The sequence below is a fragment of the Plecotus auritus genome (assembly GCF_963455305.1).
Source record: "Plecotus auritus genome assembly, chromosome: 15".
NCBI lineage: Eukaryota > Metazoa > Chordata > Mammalia > Chiroptera > Vespertilionidae > Plecotus > Plecotus auritus.
In genome coordinates, this window is record NC_137781.1 from 917,347 (window position 1) to 938,336 (window position 20,990).

The 20,990-nt window shown below is 56.2% G+C and overlaps 2 protein-coding genes across 3 annotated transcripts in view; one reads left to right on the forward strand and one right to left on the reverse strand.

Annotated features, from left to right (window-relative positions):
• The first annotated feature begins 6,124 nt into the window (after positions 1-6,124).
• On the forward strand, positions 6,125-14,857 carry MESD (mesoderm development LRP chaperone). The gene is made up of 3 exons (XM_080651482.1): positions 6,125-6,383; positions 10,950-11,182; positions 13,681-14,857. Exons 1-3 carry the CDS (start codon positions 6,180-6,182, stop codon positions 13,931-13,933), a joined length of 690 nt encoding a protein of 229 aa, XP_080507608.1. The 5' UTR covers positions 6,125-6,179; the 3' UTR covers positions 13,934-14,857.
• Positions 14,858-15,513: 656 nt separating this feature from the next.
• Positions 15,514-20,990, reverse strand: part of CEMIP (cell migration inducing hyaluronidase 1) — a 158,583-nt gene continuing 153,106 nt past the window's right edge. For both annotated transcript variants that reach the window (XM_080651477.1, XM_080651476.1), the window contains one exon: positions 15,514-18,864. In XM_080651477.1, coding sequence (XP_080507603.1) covers positions 18,737-18,864 — 128 coding nt within the window. In that variant the 3' untranslated portion in view covers positions 15,514-18,736. The remainder of the gene's footprint in view (positions 18,865-20,990) is intronic.

Here is a 20,990-nt window from a genome sequence, read left to right on the forward strand (position 1 = left end):
TTGGGGTTGGGGGGCTTATCGGGAGCAGGGCAGGCCATGGGGAGGGGCTGTGGGCAGTGGGCCGGCCCTCCCTGCCCCTGAATGGGGTGGGGGGTGCCAATCAGGGGCCAGCGGCCTGGGGGAGGGACCATGGTGGTTGGCCTACTGGCCCTGCTCCTGATCAGGGTGGGGGGGCCAATCTGGGGTGGGGCCGGGCGGGTGGAGAGGCTGCAGGCCTATCATGGTGGGGCCAGGTGATCAGGGGCGGGGCTGGCCCTCCCCACTCTTGACTGGGGTGGGAGAGTCCGATCTGGGACAGGCCAGCAGGGGGAAGAGGCCGCAAGGTTGGCCGGCCTGCCCCATGCCCTAATCGGGCCGGTTCGCTGGCCACAGTGGGCATCTGGGCGACGGGTCATTATGGTCGTTATGGTCATTATGGTCGCTGGCTTTTTGGATAGATAGATAGATTGATTCTCGGAGAGCTGAACTGAATCAAGTTCCAAATGTCAAAACGGTAAACATTCAATCAATCCAGATGTTTTCCCGTCGGTGGGTTCTAAGATGAATCACCTCCTGAGGTAAAAGTCCGTAGCCCTGGAATTTTGTATACAATCCCAACAACTTCTACAAATCACGAGGTGACTTTTTTTCTGTCTACCTGGGACTCCCAGCACTTCTGCCCCTGCCTTTGGCAGCTGGCAGAATGAATGAACGGGGCGACCCCTCCCAGCAGAGCACGTGACCGGCCGCCACAGCTGTGCATGTTTTTTAGCATGACTGCACCAGGACAGGGCTGCAAGCCACTGGGTGGAGCAATTCGCCCTGGGGAGAAAGCTTGTGACATTTCCCCTATGATTTAAAAAAAGAAAAGGAAAAAAGAAAAACCCAAAAAATTCTTTTTCTTATGAGTTGTTCTGCTCAAGGTCAATAGAAATTGTTGCCCTAGCCATAGCCGGTGTGGCTCAGTGGATAGAGCGTCGGCTGGCCTGCGGACTGAAGGGTCCCGAGTTAGATTCTGGTCAAGGGCACATGCCTGGGTTGCGGGCACGTCCTCAGTAGGGGGTGTGCAGGAGGCAGCCGATCCGTGATTCTCTCTCATCATTGATGTTCCTGTCTCTCTCTCCCTCTCCCTTCCTCTCTGAAATCAATCTACACTAATAAGAGTAAGATGCAAATTGACTGTACCTTCACGACACCCACCAGCCAATAAGGAGTATGCAAATTAACCCAACAAAGATGGTGGGTTAATTTGCATATGCAGGCACCGCCCCAGCTGCTCTGGGCCTCTGGGCAGCTCGGGGCTGGAGCGAAGGCGGTGCCGGCAGCCAGGGGAAGGAAGGCCCATTCTTGCACGAATCTTTGTGCATCGGGCCTCTAGTAAAAATATAAAGAAAGAAAATGTCATACACATATAGATGTATGCACGAATAGGTACACTATCGGCCACCGCTCAGGGAGAGAAATGAAGCTGCGATGTTCCCCAAGAGCAGAGGTGAGGCAGCCATTGTCAGCTGGTTGCCTGGTCACCGCCCACTTCTCTCTTCCCTTGATAACAGAGTCCCAGTGATTTTATGTGGGGTGCAGATGCACCCAGCGACAGGACAGTGGCCCAGCCTACCGCGGAGCGCTGGGCTCCAGCCGAGGAGATGTAAACGCAGGCGGCGTGTGGAACGTCCGAGCGGGCGGCTTGACGGGGGCTGACTCCCCGGAAAGGTATGTTCCTTGGCCTCCCTTCCCCCTTCCTCTGGATGACTGTCAGCTTGATGGCTGGAGCCCCGGTGGCCATGTGGGACCTCGAGGCGACCTTCAGGATGGGAGCCAGGGGCCAGTACGATGGAGCGGGACGACAGAGACTGGGGGCCACCATACCAGCCCTCGATGCTTGGTTTCCAACTGCTTTTCCGTGAAAGAAAAACCCAGCAATGACAATAGAGCCCTCTCTCTCGCCTAAAGCACTTTTTAAAAAACATAGATTTTATTTTTTAAAAAATATATTTTATTGATTTTTTACAGAGAGGAAGGGAGAGGGAGAGAGAGTTAGAAACATCGATGAGAGAGAAACATCGATCAGCTGCCTCCTGCACACCTCCTACTGGGGATGTGCCCGCAACCAAGGTCCATGCCCTTGACCGGAATCGAACCTGGAACCCTTCAGTCCACAGGCCGACGCTCTATCCACTGAGCTAAACCGGTTAGGCCCGTGGTCGGCAAACTACGGCTCTCGAGCCACATGTGGCTCTTTGGCCCCTTGAGTGTGGCTCTTCCACAAAATACCACGGCCTGGGCGAGTCTATTTTGAAGAAGTGGCGTTAGAAGAAGTTTAAGTTTAAAAAATTTGGCTCTCCAAAGAAATTTCAATTGTTGTACTGTTGATATTTGGCTCTGTTGACTAATGAGTTTGCCGACCACTGGGTTAGGGCTAAAGCACTTTTTAAACAATTTAGTTTTCTGTTACATACAACCCATTCCAAGCATAGCCCTTAGCCAGTTTGGCTCAGTGGATAGAGTGTCGGCCTGTGGACTGAAGGGTCCTGGGTTCAATTCCCATCAAGGGCACATGCCCGGGGTTGCCGGCTTGTGGGGCATGCAGGAGGCTGCCAATCAATGATTCTATCTCATCATTGATGTTTCTCTCTCCCTCTCCCTCTTTCACTGAAATCAATAAAAATATATTGAAAAAAGAAAAGAAACAATCCAATAAAAATTGGCAAAAGATTTGAACAAACACTTAAAAACAAACAAACAAAAAAAGTACGACAGACCGGGTGGCTTAAGAATATTAATATTAAAAAAAAGGTTGAAACCTGTAGAGAATTTCTGTGAGTTTATTGGAGCCAAACTGCCGACAATCGCCGGGAACCAGAACCTCAACGGATGGGGATGATGCTCCGGAGAATGGGGTTCCATCTGTGTTTACACATTGCCATCGAAGGAGGGACGGAGGTGGGTGACATGAAATCTATTGGGGACGGACCAGAGAGGCGGGAGCAAGCAAAGCGGGAAATCCCTGGGATTGGATAAAAGGTAAAATGATGGACACACACTCAGGTGGGTGCAGGGACAATTCACAGGACAAGGAGGGGATCTGTGGTCTCTGTCCTGGCGCCCAGCACATGAGGCTGTGCCCCGAGGGGTCCGGGAAAAGGGGAGTTATAAGGTACCCAGACATTTCAAGGGTGTGTTATCCTAGATGCCAAAAGACAGCCAGGCTCTGTGAAGGTAAAGGCTGACCTTGTCAGGGAAGATGCCGGCCTAGGAGGTGACCCCCCACCATCCCTGCTTCTCGTTCACGTTTAATTTCAGACCATCCTGTGGGGGTGACATTAGGTCTCTGAGTTTGCGAGGCCGCCACGCAGGCCTCCCCGGAGCGGTCAGGTCAGCACGTGGCCTCTCTCGTCCACAAGCAACAAAAATGTGTTTTCTCGCTGTCCTGGAGGCTGGAAGCTCCCGATCCAGGTGTGGGCGGGGCTGGGTTTTTCTCCGCCCTGGCTCCTTGGCTTGTAGGTAGATGGCTGTCTTCCCCCTGTGTCTCCACATGTCTCCCCCATCCATGACAGTGGCCAACTTCCTCTTCTTATAAAGGCGCTGGTCCTGCCTGACTGGCGTGGCTCCAAGGTTGAGTGCCAACCTAGGTCACTGTCGATTCCTGGTCAGGGCACATGCCTGGATTGGGGGCTCGATCCCCAGTAGGGGGCGTGCAGGAGGCGGCCGATCCATGATTCTCTATCATTGATGTTTCTCTCGCTCCCTCTCTAAAATCAATACAATAATTTTTTTTTTTAAAGACACTTGTTGCCTTAGCTGGTGTGGCTCAGTGAATAGAGCGTCGGCCTGCGGACTGAAGGGTCCCATGTTCGATTCCCGGTCAGGGCACATGCCCGGGTTGTAGGTTCGATTCCCAGTAGGGAGCGTGCAGAAGGCAGCCGATCCATGATTCTCTCTCATCATGGATGTTTCTCTCTCTCCCTCTCTAAAACCGATGGAAAAAAAAATACTTTTTAAAAGAAAGACTCTTAAAAAAAATAAAATAAAATAAAAGAAAGACTCTTGTCCTATTAGATTAGGGCCCCACTCTAACGACCTCATTTTAACTTAACAATCTCTTTAAAGACCTTGTCTCCAAATACAGTCGAATTCTGAGGTCCTGGGGGTCAGGACCTCCACCTGTAAAAGGTGGAAGGATGCAATTCAGCCCATAACACAAGGCAGGAATGAAGAGGTTTATTGTGGCTTTTTTTTTTTTTGGTCATAATAGAAAATTTATTAATACTAGTAAATGTCCAGCAATAGGGGTCGTAGAGGAATAAACTATTGATTGGCATATTAGTACCAAACCATAGAGTACCTCCATCTAAAGAATAAAAGCTGGGTCCCGGCCGGTGTGGCTCCGTGGATAGAGCCTCGGCCTGTGGATTGAAGGGTCCCAGGTTCGATTCCAGTCAGGGCACAGGCCTGGGTTGTGGGTTCGATCCCCAGTGTGGGGTGTGCAGGAGGCAACCGATCCATGATTCCCTCTCACATCAATGTTCCTCTCTCTCTCCTCTCCCTTCCTCTTTGACATCAATAAAAAAGTCTTTAAAAAAATTCTTAGAAGCAAGCAGCAGGCCTGCCATTTAAAACTCGAATTTCAAAGCGCCTGGGACCGGCACCTTTTTAGGAACCAAAAAAGTGAATGATTCAGCCTTGAAAATTCAGGACGCGTCAGTCAACGTCTACGTGAGAAGAAACACTGCAGCTATTTTAAAAAGGAAAAGGAAAAAAAATTAATGCTTTTTCCAAGTTCCAGAGCTGACAGGAGTATCTTGAGAGCTGGTGGCATGGAATCCTCTAGAAGTAATTTTTTTGGGTTATTTATTTTAAAGCTTTTTCGACCCTGAGAGCTGAGAGCGGGAGGAATGGAATCCTCTGGAAGTCATTTTTGGGGTTATTTTATTTATTTATTTATTTATTTTTTTATTTTTTTAAATATGTTTTATTGATATTTTATAGAGAGGAAAGGAGAGGGATAGAAAGCTAGAAACATCGATGAGAGAGAAACATCGATCAGCTGCCTCCTGCACACCTCCCACTGAGGATGTGCCTGCAACCAAGGTACATGCCCTTGACCGGAATCGAACCTGGGACCTTTCAGTCCTCAGGCCGACGCTCTATCCACTGAGCCAAACCGGTTTCGGCAATTTTTTAAAAAAATATCTTTTATTGCCGAAACCGGTTTGGCTCAGTGGATAGAGCATCAGCCTGGGGACTGAAAGGTCCCGGGTTCGATTCCGGTCAAGGGCATGTACCTTGGTTGTGGGCACATCCCCAGTGGGAGGTGTGCAGGAGGCAGCTGATGGATGTTTCTCGCTCATCGATGTTTCTAGCTCTCTGTCCCTCTCCCTTCCTCTCTGTGAAATATCAATAAAATATATTTAAATATATATATATATATATATATATATATATATATATATATATATATATATATCTTTTATTGATTTCAGAGAGGAAGGGAGAGAGAAACATTGATGAGAATCGTGGATCGGCTGCCCCCAGGCATGTGCCACGACCGGAAATCGAACCCGGGACCCTTCGGTCCACAGGCCGAAGCTCTACCCACTGGGCCACACCGACCAGGGCTGGGGTTATTTTAAAGCTTTTTGGAGCCCGAGAGGCGACGGGAATATCCGAGAGCGGGTGGGACTGAATCCCCTGGGCAGGCCCCTGGGAGGAAGCCGTTCAAAGTCGCAAAAACTTCTCCGGGGAGATCGCCGGAGGCCGAGGGGACACGCCCGGACCCGCGCGCCTGCCTTTCCTGCGGCCGGGGCGGCGCCAACTCACCTCGCGGGCGGGCCCTGCGGCCTCGCGAGGCGCTGCGAGGGCTCCCGGGGGCCCCGAGGGAGCTCTTGGCCCGGGGCCTCGCGCTGGAGGGAGGAAGGTGTCCTCTGGCGGAAAAAGAGCGGGAGCGCAGCCTGGGTCCGCCCCTCCGCCCCGCGCCGCAGCCTGACTAGGGGAGGGGTCTCGGGGCGGGAAAAGATGGCGGAGAGGCGGGTTTCCGGGGCGGACGGGGCGGGGCCTGATAGGTCAGCGCGCCTCGGGGGGGCGGGGCCAGGGAGGAGGGGCGGGGCCGGAAAGCAGGCGCAGGTCCGGGTTCCGGAAAGGAGCGTTCGGGGCGGGGCCGGCGGCTCGCGCAGGCGCGGGGCGGCGGCGGCGCGACGAAGATGGCGGCCTCCAGCTGGCTCTGTGCGGCCGTCATCCTGCTCTGTGCCTCCGATCTGCTGCTGGTGCTGCCGCCCGGGGCCCGCGCGGCCGAGGACCCGGCCGGGAAGCCCGGCGAGGCGGCCCCGCCGCCCCCGAAGAAGAAGAAGAAGGACATTCGCGATTACAATGATGCGGACATGGCGCGTCTTCTGGAACAGTGGGAGGTCCGCCGCGCGCGCGCCCCTCCCCCCACCCCCCAACCCCCCGGGTTCTGCTCCGTCCCTGGTCCTGCACCCCCTCCCTGACCTCTCACCCCCTCCGTGTCGCTTCCTTCCGACCCTCTAACCTCCTCTCTACCCGCCCCGCGAGTCCTTGCTGACCTGTTCGAGCCACCGCTGACCCTCCGGGCCTCCCCCGACCCCGGCGCCCCGGGCCCGCGCCGCCATCCCACTGCCCTCAACCAGCTTTTCTGGGGCCTCTCCGCTAGGGTCAGCCTCTCGCGTGGAGCCGTCATTTACCTCCATTGCCCTGGCCGCCCACCGCCGCTTCCTCCTGCGTGGCTCCCCGTGGTCCGTGAGCCCTGCGAATGGCAGGGAGACCTTTTGCACTGTATTCCCGAACAATGGCGGCGGGGGGGGGGCGTTGAGGATTATGGGCAAGGTTACTTTGTTGTTGTTTTGAATATACTTTTATTCATTTCAGAGAGGAACGGAGAGAGAGACATCCATGACGAGAGAGAAACACGGATCGGCTGCCTCCTGCACGCCCGGTATTGGGGGAATCGGGCCGCTACCCGGGCATGTGCCCTGACCCGGAAGGGAACCGTGACCTCCTGGTTCATAGGTGGACGCTCAGCCGCTGAGCCTCGCGGGGAGGGCAGGGTTCCTTTGCAAGAGGGTCCGCTCGGGTTGCAGAGTTCTGGGAGGATTGCAGCTTCCCACGTGGGCGCATTTCCCTGCTGAGAGTTGTGTCAATTTAGGGGTAACCGGGGCGGTAATCCAAGGCTAGTTGTTCGCGCTCTCTCATGGGAGCCACCTTTTTTATTTTTTTCTCATTTAAAGGAGCAGTGACTTCTTTATTGTGCGAGTGAGTGCACCGGAGTGTGTAATAATGACAGGGAGTTTGTAATCAGCTTTTTTAAAAAAGAAATTAATTTCTTTGTCTTGAGTAAGGTATTGCATATGTGTCCTTATCACTCCGTGGCCCCCCCTTCCCCCCCTCTCTTGCCCTCACCCCCCTGGTGTCTGTGTCCACTGGATGGGCTTATATGCGTGCATACAAGTCCTTTGGTTGATCTCTCCCTTCCCCCCACCCTCCCCTACCTTCCCTCTGAGGTTTGACGGTCTGATTGATGCTTCTCTGTCTCCGGATCTGTTTCTGTTCATCAATGTTCATTATATTCCACAAATGAGTGAGATCATGTGGTATTTATCTTTCTCTGACTGGCTTATTTCGCTTAGCACAGTGGTCGGCAAACTCATTTGTCCACAGAGCCAAACATCAACAGTACAACAATTGAAATTTCTTTGGAGAGCCAAATTTTTCAAACTTAAACTTCTAACGCCACTTCTTCAAAATAGACTCGCCCAGGCCGTGGTATTTTGTGGAAGAGCCACACTCAAGGAGCCAAAGAGCCGCATGTGGCTCGCAAGCTGCAGTTTGCCGACCACGGGGCATAATGGCCTTTTGGCCAAGATCACGTGTAATGAGCTTTTAGGTGAAGTTCTCCAGGTAAGAGCACGTTGCCGCCTCTTTCCCTTCCGAAGGCTCACTCAGTCAGGTCCAGGGTTCCTGTGTCACCTCGGGCAGGGCAGGTCTCCGCTCCAGGCCCCAGGCTCCTCATCGCCAAGGTGTGATTTTTCTGGAGGGTCCCTGCCAGCACCCAGTGTTTGGTGATGTTGTGGTTTATCTGTGTGTGTGTGTTTGATAGAGGCTTTCGGTCATGAGTTTGAAATGCCATCGGATGCCCTGGACACGCAGAAAGCAGACTGTTTTCATGTTGATCTGCAGCTGGTGGGGAGATTGGGGTGGAGTGGGGGGGATGGGGGGACCAGGAACGAAGAGAGAAGTGCATGTCTCGCTCCCTTCCCCGTTCACCATCGTCCTCGCCATCCTTCCGCCTCTGTGTGCTCCTGCAAGTGAAGTGGGGTTTTTTTGTTTGTTTGTTTGTTTTTAATACATATTTTTATTGATTTCAGAGAGGAAGGGAGGAGAGATCGAAACATCAATGATGACAGAGAATCATTGGTTGGCTGCCTCCTGCATGCCCCCTACTGGGGATCGAGCCCGCAACCCAGGACCCTTCGGTCCGCAGGCTGATGCTCTACCCACTGAGCCACACCAGATGGGGCATCAAGTGAAGTTTTTGATCTGCCGAAGTGAGAACACCGTCTTGTTGGGAAATCCCACCCCGGAAATACTCAGCCTGAGCTAGACAGAAGGGGTGCTCAGAGATGAACAGGGGGTCCGACCACTGGTGACAGCGGGTACCAATAAAAATACCGCAGTGCAAAGTAGGAATTGCTGAGCGCTGTAAAAAGTAAGTGCAGCCCGGCCTGAGTGGCTCCGTGGTTGAGCATTGACCTAGGAACCAGGAGGTACGGTTCGATTCCCGGTCAGGGCACATGCCCGGGTTGCGGGCTCCATCCCCAGTGGCGTGCAGGAGGCGGCCGATCCGTGATGCTCTCATCATTGATGTTTCTCTCTCTCTTCCTCCTCCTTCCTCTCTGAGATCAATAAAATATATTTAAAAAAGAAAAGAAAGGAAGTGCTGTGGGGCTCTCTGAGGGTGTCCGGGAGGAAGTGGTTTAGAGAGGCAAGGGGAGTGGGGGAAGGGCCTTCCTGACGGAGCAGCATGAGCAGGGACGGGACACGTGGGAACTGGGCGGCGTGGAGCAGATACTAACAGCCGAGGCTCTGCTGTTAGACCACCCGGGTTCCAGCCACTTCACCCGTGGGTGTGGACGTAAGAGCCTCTCTGCCCTTGAGTCTCTTCTTCCGCAGGATAGAGGTGCTGATAGCATGCACCGGTCGTTCTGAGGATCAACTGAGAGAGATGGAAGAACCAAGAATACGGCAGCTCGGCCCCGGCCTTGTGGGTCAGTGGTCGAGTGTCATGGTTCGATTCCCAGTCAGGGCACGTGCCCAATGTGGGGTGTGCAGGAGGCAGCCTGTCAGTGATTCTCATCATTGATGTTTCTCTCTCTCTCTCTCTCTCTCTCTCTCTCTCTCTCTCTCTCTCTGATAACCAATTTAAAATACACACACACACACACACACACACACTCTCTCTCTCTCACACTGAGTAGCCAGATGATGATCTCTGAATGCATAATCATCTGGCCACTCAGTGTCTATCCTATATAATAAAAGGCTAATATGCAAATTGTCCCCTCGACAAGGAGTTCGACCAGCAGGCAGGCTGGCCAACCGCCCATGTCCTCTCCCCCTGGCCAGGCTGGCCGGACCCCACCCATGCACAAATTCATGCACCGGGCCTCTAATATATATATATATATATATATATATATATATATATATATATATATATATATACTGAGTGGCCAGATTATTATGCATTCAGGGATCATAATCTGGCCACTCTGTGTGTGTGTGTGTGTGTGTGTATTATTGATTTCAGAGAGGAAGGGAAAGGGAGAGAGAAACATCCATGATGAGAGAGAATCATGGATCGGCTGCCTCCTGCACGCCCCCCGCTGGGGATGGAGCCCACAACCCGGGTGTGTGCTCTGACCGGGAATCGAACCATGACCTCCTGGTTCCTAGGTGGATGCTCAGCCTCTGAGCCACGCTGGCCGGACTGAGATGTTCTTTGGAGGACTTGGCAGTTGGTTGACTTCTGTGGCCACAAGGGGGCAGCATAATATGGCGAAAGGACGGGTTTTCACCCCAGCTTTGCCCCTTTGATCCTCACTGTCCTTACCCATAGAGCCAGGTCACGGCCCACTTTGCAGGATGCATGCAGGCTAAATGAGCTCATGTTTGCAGAGCGCCCTCTCCCAGTATCCGTGACACCCCCCCCCCCCCCCATATTGCTTCCATCTCCATGGGTGTTTTTCTCCCTGGCAGCCATCCCTAAACCCACCCGCTCCTCTTCCTGCCACTCCCTCTGTGACAGTGTGAACTGTTTGTCACGTGTGTCAGTGTGTGTTCTTCCTCGCTGTGCCGTACGTCGTCGTATCCCCATGCCAGACTGTGCCGTGTTCGCCATCCGTCATGTTGGAGAGTCTTGGGGTGTGAGGAAGCTGTGGAAACCCATCGCAAGGGCGCTCTGTGACTGGTGACTGAGTGACGGCAGTAAGGGCTGCCCAGAGCTTAGACGTGAATGCCGTGGGGGTTGGACTTCTTTTAATTTTACTTTATTGGTTTTAGAGAGTAAGGGAGCGGGGGGAGAGAGATAGAAACATCAGTAATGAAAGAGAATCATGGATCGGCTGCCTCCCGCACGCCCCCCACTGGGGATCGAACCCACAACCTGGGCATGTGCCCTTGACCTGAATTGAACCGTGACCTCCTGGTTCATATAGGTCGATGGTCGATGCTCAACCACTGAGCCACACTGCCTGGGCGGCCTTGGACTTGAGAAGGAATGTGCAGTAGAAAGTCAAGCACGGGGGATCCTGCTGGGTTTTCTTCTTGTTGGTTATGATGTTGGTCACAGACAACCCCCCACTCCTTACCCCTCACATCCCCCCTCCTCCTGTGCGGATGCTCTTGCCTCTGCCGGGTGCAAACCCCATTTCTGACGATCGGCGCTCCCCTCCTCGTAGAAAGACGATGACATAGAGGAAGGAGACCTGCCGGAGCACAAGCGGCCCGCGGCCCCCGTGGACTTCTCGCAGCTGGACCCGGGCAAGCCGGAGAGCATTCTGAAGATGACCAAGAAGGGCAAGACCCTCATGATGTTCGTCAGCGTGTCCGGGAGCCCCTCGGAGAAGGAGACGGAGGAGATCACCAGCCTGTGGCAGGGCAGCCTCTTCAACGCCAACTACGACGTCCAGAGGTGAGCGCCCGCCACGGAGGCTCCCGGCAGCGGGTGCTCTGTGTTGGTTTGGTTCTTTGCTGTGTGTGCTGTTAGCCCTCACCCGAGGGCGTGTTTCCATTGACTTTTAGAGGGAGGGGAGGAGAGGGAGAGACTGAGAGAAACATCGCTGTGAGAGGGATGGATCAACTGGTTGCCTCCTGCTTGAGCCCCAACCAGGGCCCTGGCCGGGGAGGAGCCTGCAGCCGAGGTACATATGTGCCCTTGACCGGACTCGAACCCAGGACCCTTCAGTCCACAGTCCCAAGCTCTATCCACTGAGCCAAACCAGCTAGGACTCTTTATTTTTTTAAATAGGTTTTTATTGATCTCAGAGAGGAAGAGAGAGGGAGAGAGAGAGAAACATCCATGATGAGAGGGAATCATGGATCGGCTGCCTCCTGCACGCCCCACACTGGGGATGGAGCCCGCCACCCGGGCTTGTGCCCTGATCGGGAATCAAACCCTGACCCCCTGGTTCCTAGGGTGACTGAACCCCTGAGCCAGCCGGCTGGGCGGCAGGGTGTTCTTTAAAGAAGAGCCATCATTGGTCAAAGCCAGAAAGCTGTTTGTGTTGTGGCCTTAGTAACTCCTTTCCTCAGAAACCTTCATTTACCTTGGTGCCTTTAACTTCGATCTGAGTAAACGTCGTCTCGCTCAGCCTCTGTGGGGCCCTCGGTTACAGGTGACCATGTGCTGCCTTCAGAAGTGCCTGCTCTGTGGAGGCACCTCTCTGAGTGGCTGCGTGCCCACAGGTACCTGGTTCACAGGTAACTGGGTGAGTGAAGCGTCCGGTTTTCACGGCTCCGTGTGAGCCTGAGGTGCAATTTTAAGGAATTTCTTTTTCCTACTCAGTAGCAGTGCTAAAAGCGCGGGTCTTCCAGGTCTTAGTTTAGGAAGCACCTATATGTATAAAAGCCAAGCGACCGGAATGCCGCAACGACCAGTTGCTATGATGTACACTGTGGTGGCCGATCGCCACCCCCCCCCCCAAACCTCTAGCAGCCCCTTCCCCCAGCCGGCCCTGTGCTGATCAGCCCTCCCATGTCCCTCCCCCGGCCAGCCTCACCCCAATTGGCCCCCATCAGGGCGGGCTGGCCGGACCCCACCTGTGCACGAATTCGTGCACTGGGCCCCTAGTGAAAGTAACGAGAAATGAAGGAATCCAAGGGTGGCAGGGTGCCTTCCTTGGCTTAAATCGACACCCAGGGGAACAGACCGCCACCACTGATCCGATGGAGCCCCTCCGGAACAGGAGAGCCGTGCCCACGGGCTGCTCGTGGTCCACCCAGACCCCATTCTCTTCCTCTTGGCGTTGGCACCTGCTGAGTGGGGGCTGTGGACGCACGTGGGCTGCTGCTGTCCACCTCTGGGCTAGGGTTTCTGCCCCGGAGGCGGGAGCCCCTCATGCCCTCCTGGGCCTCAGCGTGACCGGTCAGAACCAGTGGATTCCAGCCTTCATCAGCAGAAGCTGTTTGTCAAAGGACACCTTAACGGGCACCTCAGAACGGAAAGCAGATTCACAGGCAGCTGCTCGTGCTTCCCAGCAGCCCCCGCGCCCCATCTGCGCCGCCTCGGGGCCCTCCTCATTCCCTCCAGGCCGGGCTCCCGCCTTCCCCACACCAAGCCCGGGTGTTGCTGCCCCCCCCCCCTTTTTTTTTTCCATTGATCTCAGAGAGGAAGGGAGAGGGAGAGAGAGAAACATCCATGATGAGGGAGGAGCTGATCGGATGCCTCCTGCACGCCCCACACTGGGGATGGAGCCCGCAACCTGGGCATGTGTCCTGATGGAACCAAACCGTGACCTCCCGGTTCGTAGGTTGATGCTCACTTGCTGCCACTGATCTGAGCTTATCTGAGGGGTGAACTAGTTCAGTCTGCTGGGATCTCAGACATGAAGTTTCAGAAGCTACTGGGCTTCAACAAGTCCAATACTTTGTTCTGTGTTCCTGTAGAATTTGAAAGGAATTGTTTTCCTGGTTAAGTGCCACAAAAACGCTGACCCTGTCCAGGAGTGGGGAATGTCCGGCCCACGGGCCGTAGAAGGCCCGGGAAATCATTTGGTCTGGCCCTGCCAAGGCCTTAGGGGTGAGTTAATTAAATGTTTGACCAAATATAACAGGCTAATTTATTTATTGATTGATTTCAGATAGGGAGGGAGAAATAGAAACACCAATGATGAGAGAGAATCATTGATTGATTGATTGATTGGCTGCCTCCTGCATGGCCCCTCCTGGGGATCAAGGTTGCAACCGGGCATGTGCCCTGACCGGAATTGAACCTGTGACCTCCTGGTTCACAGGTTGACGCTCAACCACTGAGCCACGCCGGCCGGGCTCACAGGCTGACGTCTAGCTGATGATGGTGTGTGGCTGGCGGATGATGTTACAGATACCCACGTGGCCCCGGGCCGGAAAAGGCTCCCCTCCCTGCCTTCGCCCTTGGCTGGCAGGGCTGACCCACGGCCTCTCCCCATCCAGGTTCATCGTGGGCTCGGACCGAGCCATCTTCATGCTGCGGGACGGCAGCTACGCCTGGGAGATCAAGGACTTCTTGGTCAGCCAGGACAGGTGCGCGGAGGTCACCCTGGAGGGACAGGTGTACCCCGGCCGCGGCGGAGGCGGCCAGGAGAAAAACCGAACCAAGCCGCCGAAGGGCAAGAAGGAGGGCGGCCCGAAGCCTCGCGCCTCGAAGGAGGACAACCGGGCGGGGAAGGCGCGCGAGGACCTGTGACGGGCAGGCGGGCCCGGGCGGGCGCGGGGACCCACACCGCGTGGCATTGTGGCTCCTTCTACGGGGTCTGCCCCGCACCCGGGGTGGGCAGAGGAGAGTCACGTTGAAAAGGCTGTGGGTGCGAAGGCAGCTTTCGCCTTCACGTCAGACACGGCCAAGTTCGGGGTTCCTGTGCAGACGCCCGCCTGTGGCTGTTCCCACTTATGAGGGGAGTCCCTGAGCGCCGTCAGCGCCCCCAGGGCCCCGCTCCGGTCGCGTGTCTGCTTTTGGGTTTGTGCGTCGATGTTGAGAGGATGGAAGGACGCCGGGTTCTAGTCAGACACGTGAAGACCTGATGTCATTGAATCGGGCTCTTCCTTCGCGCCCCAGAAACGTCGCTTCGTTACTGTGAAATGGACACGCGCCGCGAACCACCAGGGCGTGTGCACCCGCCCCTGCCGGAGCCGCGGAGACCGGGAGTCCCGTCCCCCGAGATCCCGCACATCTCCTGGGATCTCCTGGACTCGCTGCCTCCTCGATCAGAGAACTCGGGGTGTCGGCCCGCTGCTGGGTGGGCAGTGGGGTCAGGACCCCGTCCTGGTCCTTATTCAGGAAGCAGCCGCGCTGGCGTGTTTGCCAGGCGACGTGACAGTTTTAAAAGGTGTCGGTCGGGAGTCGGCGGCCATGTGGAGTGTGGCAGGGCCCGGCACCCTCCTTCATGTGTCCACGTGTCTGCTGAAGTGCCTACATGTATGTGTGTGTGTGGTCCTCCACGGGGCCCTCCCTGCTGGCGTCTGATTCCCCCGTGCCCCTGGAGCCGCCTCTGGGTGGGAGGGGCGGGATTTGGACACGGGCCGTTTTTAAGAACTGCAGCTGTTTGTAAAAGCCTCCCCTTGTGGTTTTAACTAAACAATACATGTTCGTGGTTAGAACGTGCCGTGGCTCAAGGTCTGTCCCTCACCACTGCCGCGCTACTGTCCCAGCAGGAGCTGCCGTGAATGTTCCCAGAACACGTGCGTTTACCACTTGTACGCCGTGTGTGTGTGTGTGTGTGTGTGTGTGTGTGTGTGTGTGCCTCACAGGGTCTGCGGGGTGTGTGTGGGGGGGCTCAGCATCCGTCTCCCCTGGTGTGTGTGCATGTGCACATGTGTGTCTGTGTGTGTGGGGGGGCTCACAGCATCCGTCTCCCCTGGTGTGTGCATGTGCGCATGTGTGTCTGTGGGGTGCGGCCTCACAGCATCCGTCTCCCCTGGCGTGTGCACGTGTGTGTCCGTGGGTGTGTGTGTGTGTGTGTGTGTGTGTGTGTGTGGGAGGCCTCACAGCATTTGTCTCCCCTGGTGTGTGTGTGTGTGCATGTGCACATGTGTGTCTGCGATCGTGTGTGTGTGGGGAGCCTCATAGCATCTGTCTCCCCTGGTGTGCATGTGCACGTGTGTCTGTGGGCGTGTGGGGGGGGGCCTTGCAGCATCTGTGCCTGGTGTGGGCGTGTGTGTCTGTATGTGTTTGTGGGGGGGGTTGCAGCGTCTGTCTCCCTTGGTGTGTGTGCACTTGTGTGTCTGTATGTGGGGGGGGGGGGTGCTCGCAGCGCCCGTCTCCCCTGGTGCTGGTCGCTCCCGCTCAGTACTGTGCTCCGGTGGTGTTTGCCCTGCCGTCCCCAGCTCCCGGGCCCCCCTGCAGGATGGACCTAACCCTGCCGTGTTCCGTGGAACACGAACTGGGGCTCATGGCTAAGAAGAATAAGGTCGGCCAAATGCCCTGCTGTGCTCTCAGGAAGGGGTGGCTGCTGTTTCTCATGCAGCTTGAACCCAGAGGGTGCGAGTCGAGAGCCACGTTGGCCCGCCCAGGCTGTCAGGATGGGGCACTGCAGGCGGAGAGGCAGCTCTGCGTCCCTTCAGCCTCTGACCACGGCCTCCCCGCCGGGAAGTCACTTATAAACGGAGCGGGGTGTCCACGAGGGGGCGGCAGCGCCCCGCCCCGCCGCAGGCGCCCACCTGCTCTGCGTCGTCCGGAGTGGAAGTCCCAGCTGCTGCGGGGCCCGCGGACAGCGTGGCCGCGCCCGCCAAGGGTCTGAAGGTCGGCTGGCACCTCTTCCTCCGGCTCTGATCTCCCTGTGCTGGCGGCGGGCTGCGTGGGTTCATTTACTTTGTTGTCATAGCGACCCCAGGCCGAGGGCGCTAGGTTATCCCCATCTTCCTCCCAAGCCAACTGGAGGCTCAGAGAAGGTGGGCATTCTCTTCACGGTGCCGGGACGTGACGGAGCCAGGGCCTGAGCTCGGGCAGCCGGAGGGAATGAGTCAAAAGGACACCACCTTTCCTGTTGTCGGATGGGCAACACACCGTGTGTGGGTGCCTCCGAATTCTATCATCAGTCTGTGCCAGGAGATGAAAACGGGTAACCCCGGCCGGCGTGGCTCCGTGGCTGAGCATCAACCTACGAACCAGGAGGTCATGGTTCAATTCCCGGTCAGGGCACGTGCCCAGGTTGCGGGCTCCATCCCCAGTGCAGGGAGGGCAGGAGGCAGCCAATCCATGATTCTCTCTCATCACTGATGTGTCTCCTTCTCCCTCTCCCTCTCTGACATCAACAAAAATATATTAAAAAAAAAAAAAGATAGAAAATGGCTGGGATAGTTCCTGGAAGTGAAAGCAGACCTGTGGGGCATTTCGCCGACCTTATTTTTCTCAGCTATGAGCCCCAGTTTTTTAAAATTTTATTTTATTTTTTTTAATCAGAGAGGAAGGGAGACGGGGGGAGAGAGATAGAAACATCAATAATGAGAGAATCATGGACCGGCTGCCTCCCACATGCCCCCCACTGGGGATCAGGCCCACAACCTGGGCATGTGCCCTTGACTGGAACCAAACCCGGGACCCTTCAGTCTGCAGGCCGATGCTCTACCCACTGAGCCACACCGGCCGGGGCTGTGAGACGCAGTTCAAAGGAAAACAACAAGCAGACGGGGTGCCCCTTGCGCATTTACTAGGGTACAGCGAGGTTCCCCCCCCCCCCCCCCAGAGCCGTGCGCTCTGAGGCCAGCGAAGGCTCGGGGACAGGGACACGTTCAAGCCGACAAAGGAAGCCCCAGACGACACGGACAGTTCTTCGTTTCCCCGATAAGGATTGCTCCGAGTGCACAGATAATAAATAAATAGAAAATAGATCTCTGTCCACGGCGACGCCTAACAAGACATGTTTACATACAAAACACACACTACACAGCGCCTTCCCGAACAAGGGCCAGCTGTTTCGGCAATAGGCGAAGGACACGCATGTCGGAGGCATGTTCTCCTTCGAAGCCTGGCTCGTGGGGACGCTCGCGCACAGAAGGAACGAGGCCAGTTTTCTCAGCAACAAGTGCTGCCACCAAGAACACGCGTGGACACGGGCCCCTGGCGGTGGGTGCGGGAAGGTTCGACGCGGGACGCATGTACAGCTGAGGATCCTCAAATAGATTCTTTCCGGACCGGACCGACCCGAAGCCGCCCCGTTCCCGGCCGCCCGGGGCGACCGCATCCCACCCGCGTGGTTCACAGTGTGAGACCCTTGCACGAAGAGTTTGAAAAACTGAACAGAACTAGAGACAGAAGAACATGAGGTCGCTGACTCCCCTTCCCGTCGCCACCGCCCTGCCCGGAGGAGGCCTTCGTGGGGCGGGCCTCTGGGGGCCGAATTAGCAGCCAGAGTCCTGCTTGGTGGGCAAACCTCCGGCAGTGGGCGCGGCTGGGCCGAGTGGAGGGCAAAGGTCGTGGTTGGGGAAGGACGGGCAGGCAGTTCATGGCGAGACCCTGGAGCGGCCCCAGCTTTAACCACAGGTAGCTTCCCTCGGCACGGAGCTCGGCCGCCTCCCGGGTGGGCCAGGTGGGGAGGGAGAGGACAGCAGGAGCTGCAGAGCCCCCCCCCCCGCCACCCCCCGAGAGCAGCCTGGAGCCCAGGGGGTTCCCAGAGAATGTTCGGCGGGCCTGGCATTGGCTGCTGGGCTGTGGAACAGGTAGCACCAACGGAGGCACCGGCATGGAACACGCGGGCCCGCAGGTAATTGAGCAAAGTGGATGGAGGCTGCCTGTCATTCCTCCCCCAGGAAGTCTTCCTGGCTTACCCAAGCAGGGAGGCTCTTTCCCTCCTCGGGAGCTGGCTTTGGTCCCAGTGTTACACTCTGGTTCCCCTGAGGGCACGTGTCCCTGAGCGCCTGGCCTGCCGGACGGCAAGCCCCACTCCTAAGGACCCCCCTCAGCGTCACGGTGTTCTCCTCCACTCCTGGTTCCAGGCGCAACAGGAAAAGCCACAGGCACCTGGAATCTTGACTTTAAAAGTCACGCAAGTTCGATCTCAACCTGGGACCCGGATTCCCCTGAAAGGTGGCCCCCCCCCCCCCCGGGGCAGCCAGTAGTCTCCACGAGCTCTGGGTGCGTCCCCGCTCCTAACCCCGCAAAGGCTGCTGCTTACAGGGTAAAGGGTCCCCCAAGACCAGGGCTCCTTGGCCTGCATCTCCCCCCTAATGTGTGTGCTGGGAGTATGGGGGCTTGGGAGGGGCCCAGCGCTCCAGTCCACATCCCTGCTCCAGCCAGCCAGGCCTCTGAGCGTGGTCCCTACACCCCGCCCGCCCCACCCCCGCCCCCCAGCCCCCGAGAGGCACGGATGGGAGAGAAGTGCCCAAGAGGGGGACGAGGTGTCCGCACCGGCCAGCACTGCCCGGGGCTGCAGGTAGACATCAGAGGGGGCAGGAGGAGGCACCGGGGTCTTGGCGTCCTTCCCTGGGCCTGGCCGGACGCTTGGCCTTTCCCGGCAGTTGCGGGGCAGGGACTGGGGAGCCGCCGTCACGGTGCTCACAGGCTCTTCTTCCTCACCACGGGGATGGGCACCGCCTGGAAGATCTTGGCCTGGTGGTCTGCAGTATCCAGGGCCACCCAGGGGGGCCGGTAGCTGCCTTTGAAGCCAGCAAAGACCATTTTCTCTGCAAAGGAGTGAGGAGTCACGTGAGCAGAAACCGCAGGAGGGAACGGCCCCGGCACCCCCTCCCCAGCCCCCTGCCCCGTGTCCCCCGGGACGCGCCCTGTGCCCAGTGCCTGACAGAGCCCGACAGCCGTGTGTCCGAGGGCACGGTCTCGGTTAGGATCCCAGTGACGTAGCTGTCTCATTCTCAGTGTCTTCATCGTGTATGGAATCTAGAGGCCCGGTGCACGAATTCGTGCACTGGCGGGGGTCCCTCGGCCTGGTGGGCGATGGGGCCGATCGGGGCCTGCCGGCCGGGGGGAGAGACTGCAGGAGGGTGGCTGTGGGAGCGCACTGACCACCAGGGGGCAGCTCCTGCATTGAGCGTCTGCCCACTGGTGGTCAGTGCGTGTCATAGTGACTGGCTGGTCATCTCATCATAACCAGTCGCTTGGGCTTTTATATACACCGAGTGGCCAGATGACAATGATCTCTGAACGCACAGTAATCTGGCCACTCAGTGTATATCCTATATAATAAACAGCTAATATGCAAATGGTCCCCTCGACCAGGAGTTCGACCAGCAGGCAGGCCGGCCAACCGCCCATGTCCCCTCCCCCTGGCCAAGCTGGCCGGACCCCACCCATGCACGAATTCATGCACCGAGCCTCTAATACACACACACACACACACACACACACATACACACACACACTCTGAGTGGCCGGATTATTATGTGTTCAGAGATCATCATAATCTGGCCGCTCAGTGTATATGGGTAACGTACCGGTTCCATTGTTTTAAGGCAAGCATGTCAAACTCACGGCCTGCGGGCTGCATGCGGCCCACAACAAATATTTTTGTGGCCCAGCCAGTATAACAGTATGTAAGGAACGTTTTAACAAAAATTTTGTAACTTGCCCTGACCGGTGTGGCTCAGTGGATAGAGCGTCGGCCTGTGGACTCAAGGGTCCCAGGTTCGATTCCGGTCAAGGGCATGTACCTTGGTTGCAGGTACATCCCCAGTAGGGGGTGTGCAGGAGGCAGCTGATCGATGTTTCTAACTATCCCTCTCCCTTCCTCTCTGTAAAAAATCAATAAAATATATTTAAAAAAATTTGTAACTTAATTTTTACAATATCCTGTTGTACATAATTATGAATAATGAGCTACAACGTTCGCTAACGACCGATGACTGTCATCGCGTTGCATTCACGTCCCTCACACGCCTTACACGCAGGCGCACCATTTCTCCCCACGGACACCGGCCGCGAACGTTCTAGCAGCCGATGGCCACGTCCTTCGTCTCGGACTGACCGGCTTGGTGTGTGCAACAGGAACTACCTCGCTTTCGGAGAACGAGGAAAATGGGTTTGTTTGCGTGACGCGTATTCATGTGTGCAGTGACTCAGGGTCTGGTGAGTTCATGTTCAAGAAAAATAATTTTTATTAAAATGTTCTGTTACTTTATGTTCACGATGACTCGTTTATCTCAGCCCTTGGTAGTCAGCACATCTCCATCGAAATAAACCTACGTTTCTATAAAAATGGAAGCTTTCGCCCTGGCCAGTGTGGCTCAGCGGATAGAGCGTCAGCCTGCGGACCGAAGGGTCCCGGGTTCGATTCCGGTCAAGGGCACATGCCCGGGTTGTGGGTTCATCCCCAGGAGGAGGCCGATCCATGATTTTCTCTCATCACTGATGTTTCTATCGCTCCCTCTCCTTTCCTCTCTGAAATCAATACAAACCTATTTTTTTAAGAAAAGAGAATGGAACTTTTGTGTTTTTTTTTTGGCCACATACACTGAAACCTATTGGGCCCTGTTAGCCTTCGAGTGTGACATGCTCGGTTTAAGGAATGCGTGCGATCGTCGTAAAATCGTGCGTTGAGGCGCTAGACTGAACACGACGTGTAACTATGGCGACGTTCTCACTGTTACCTGCAGTTTCCCGTCCGCCCTCCGCCCCTGGGCCCTCTGAGCGCAGCCTGCTCTTGCCCACCGTCACGCTGACGTTTCTGCCCCCCCCCCCCCCGGCTGTGCCAGGCTGCAGCGCGGAAGGGCGGGGTGACCTTGGCCAGGGCGCCCTTGGGTCCCCAGGCTCTCTCTCCCGAGACGACCTCCAGGGAACCAGTGAGAGCTTTGCCCAC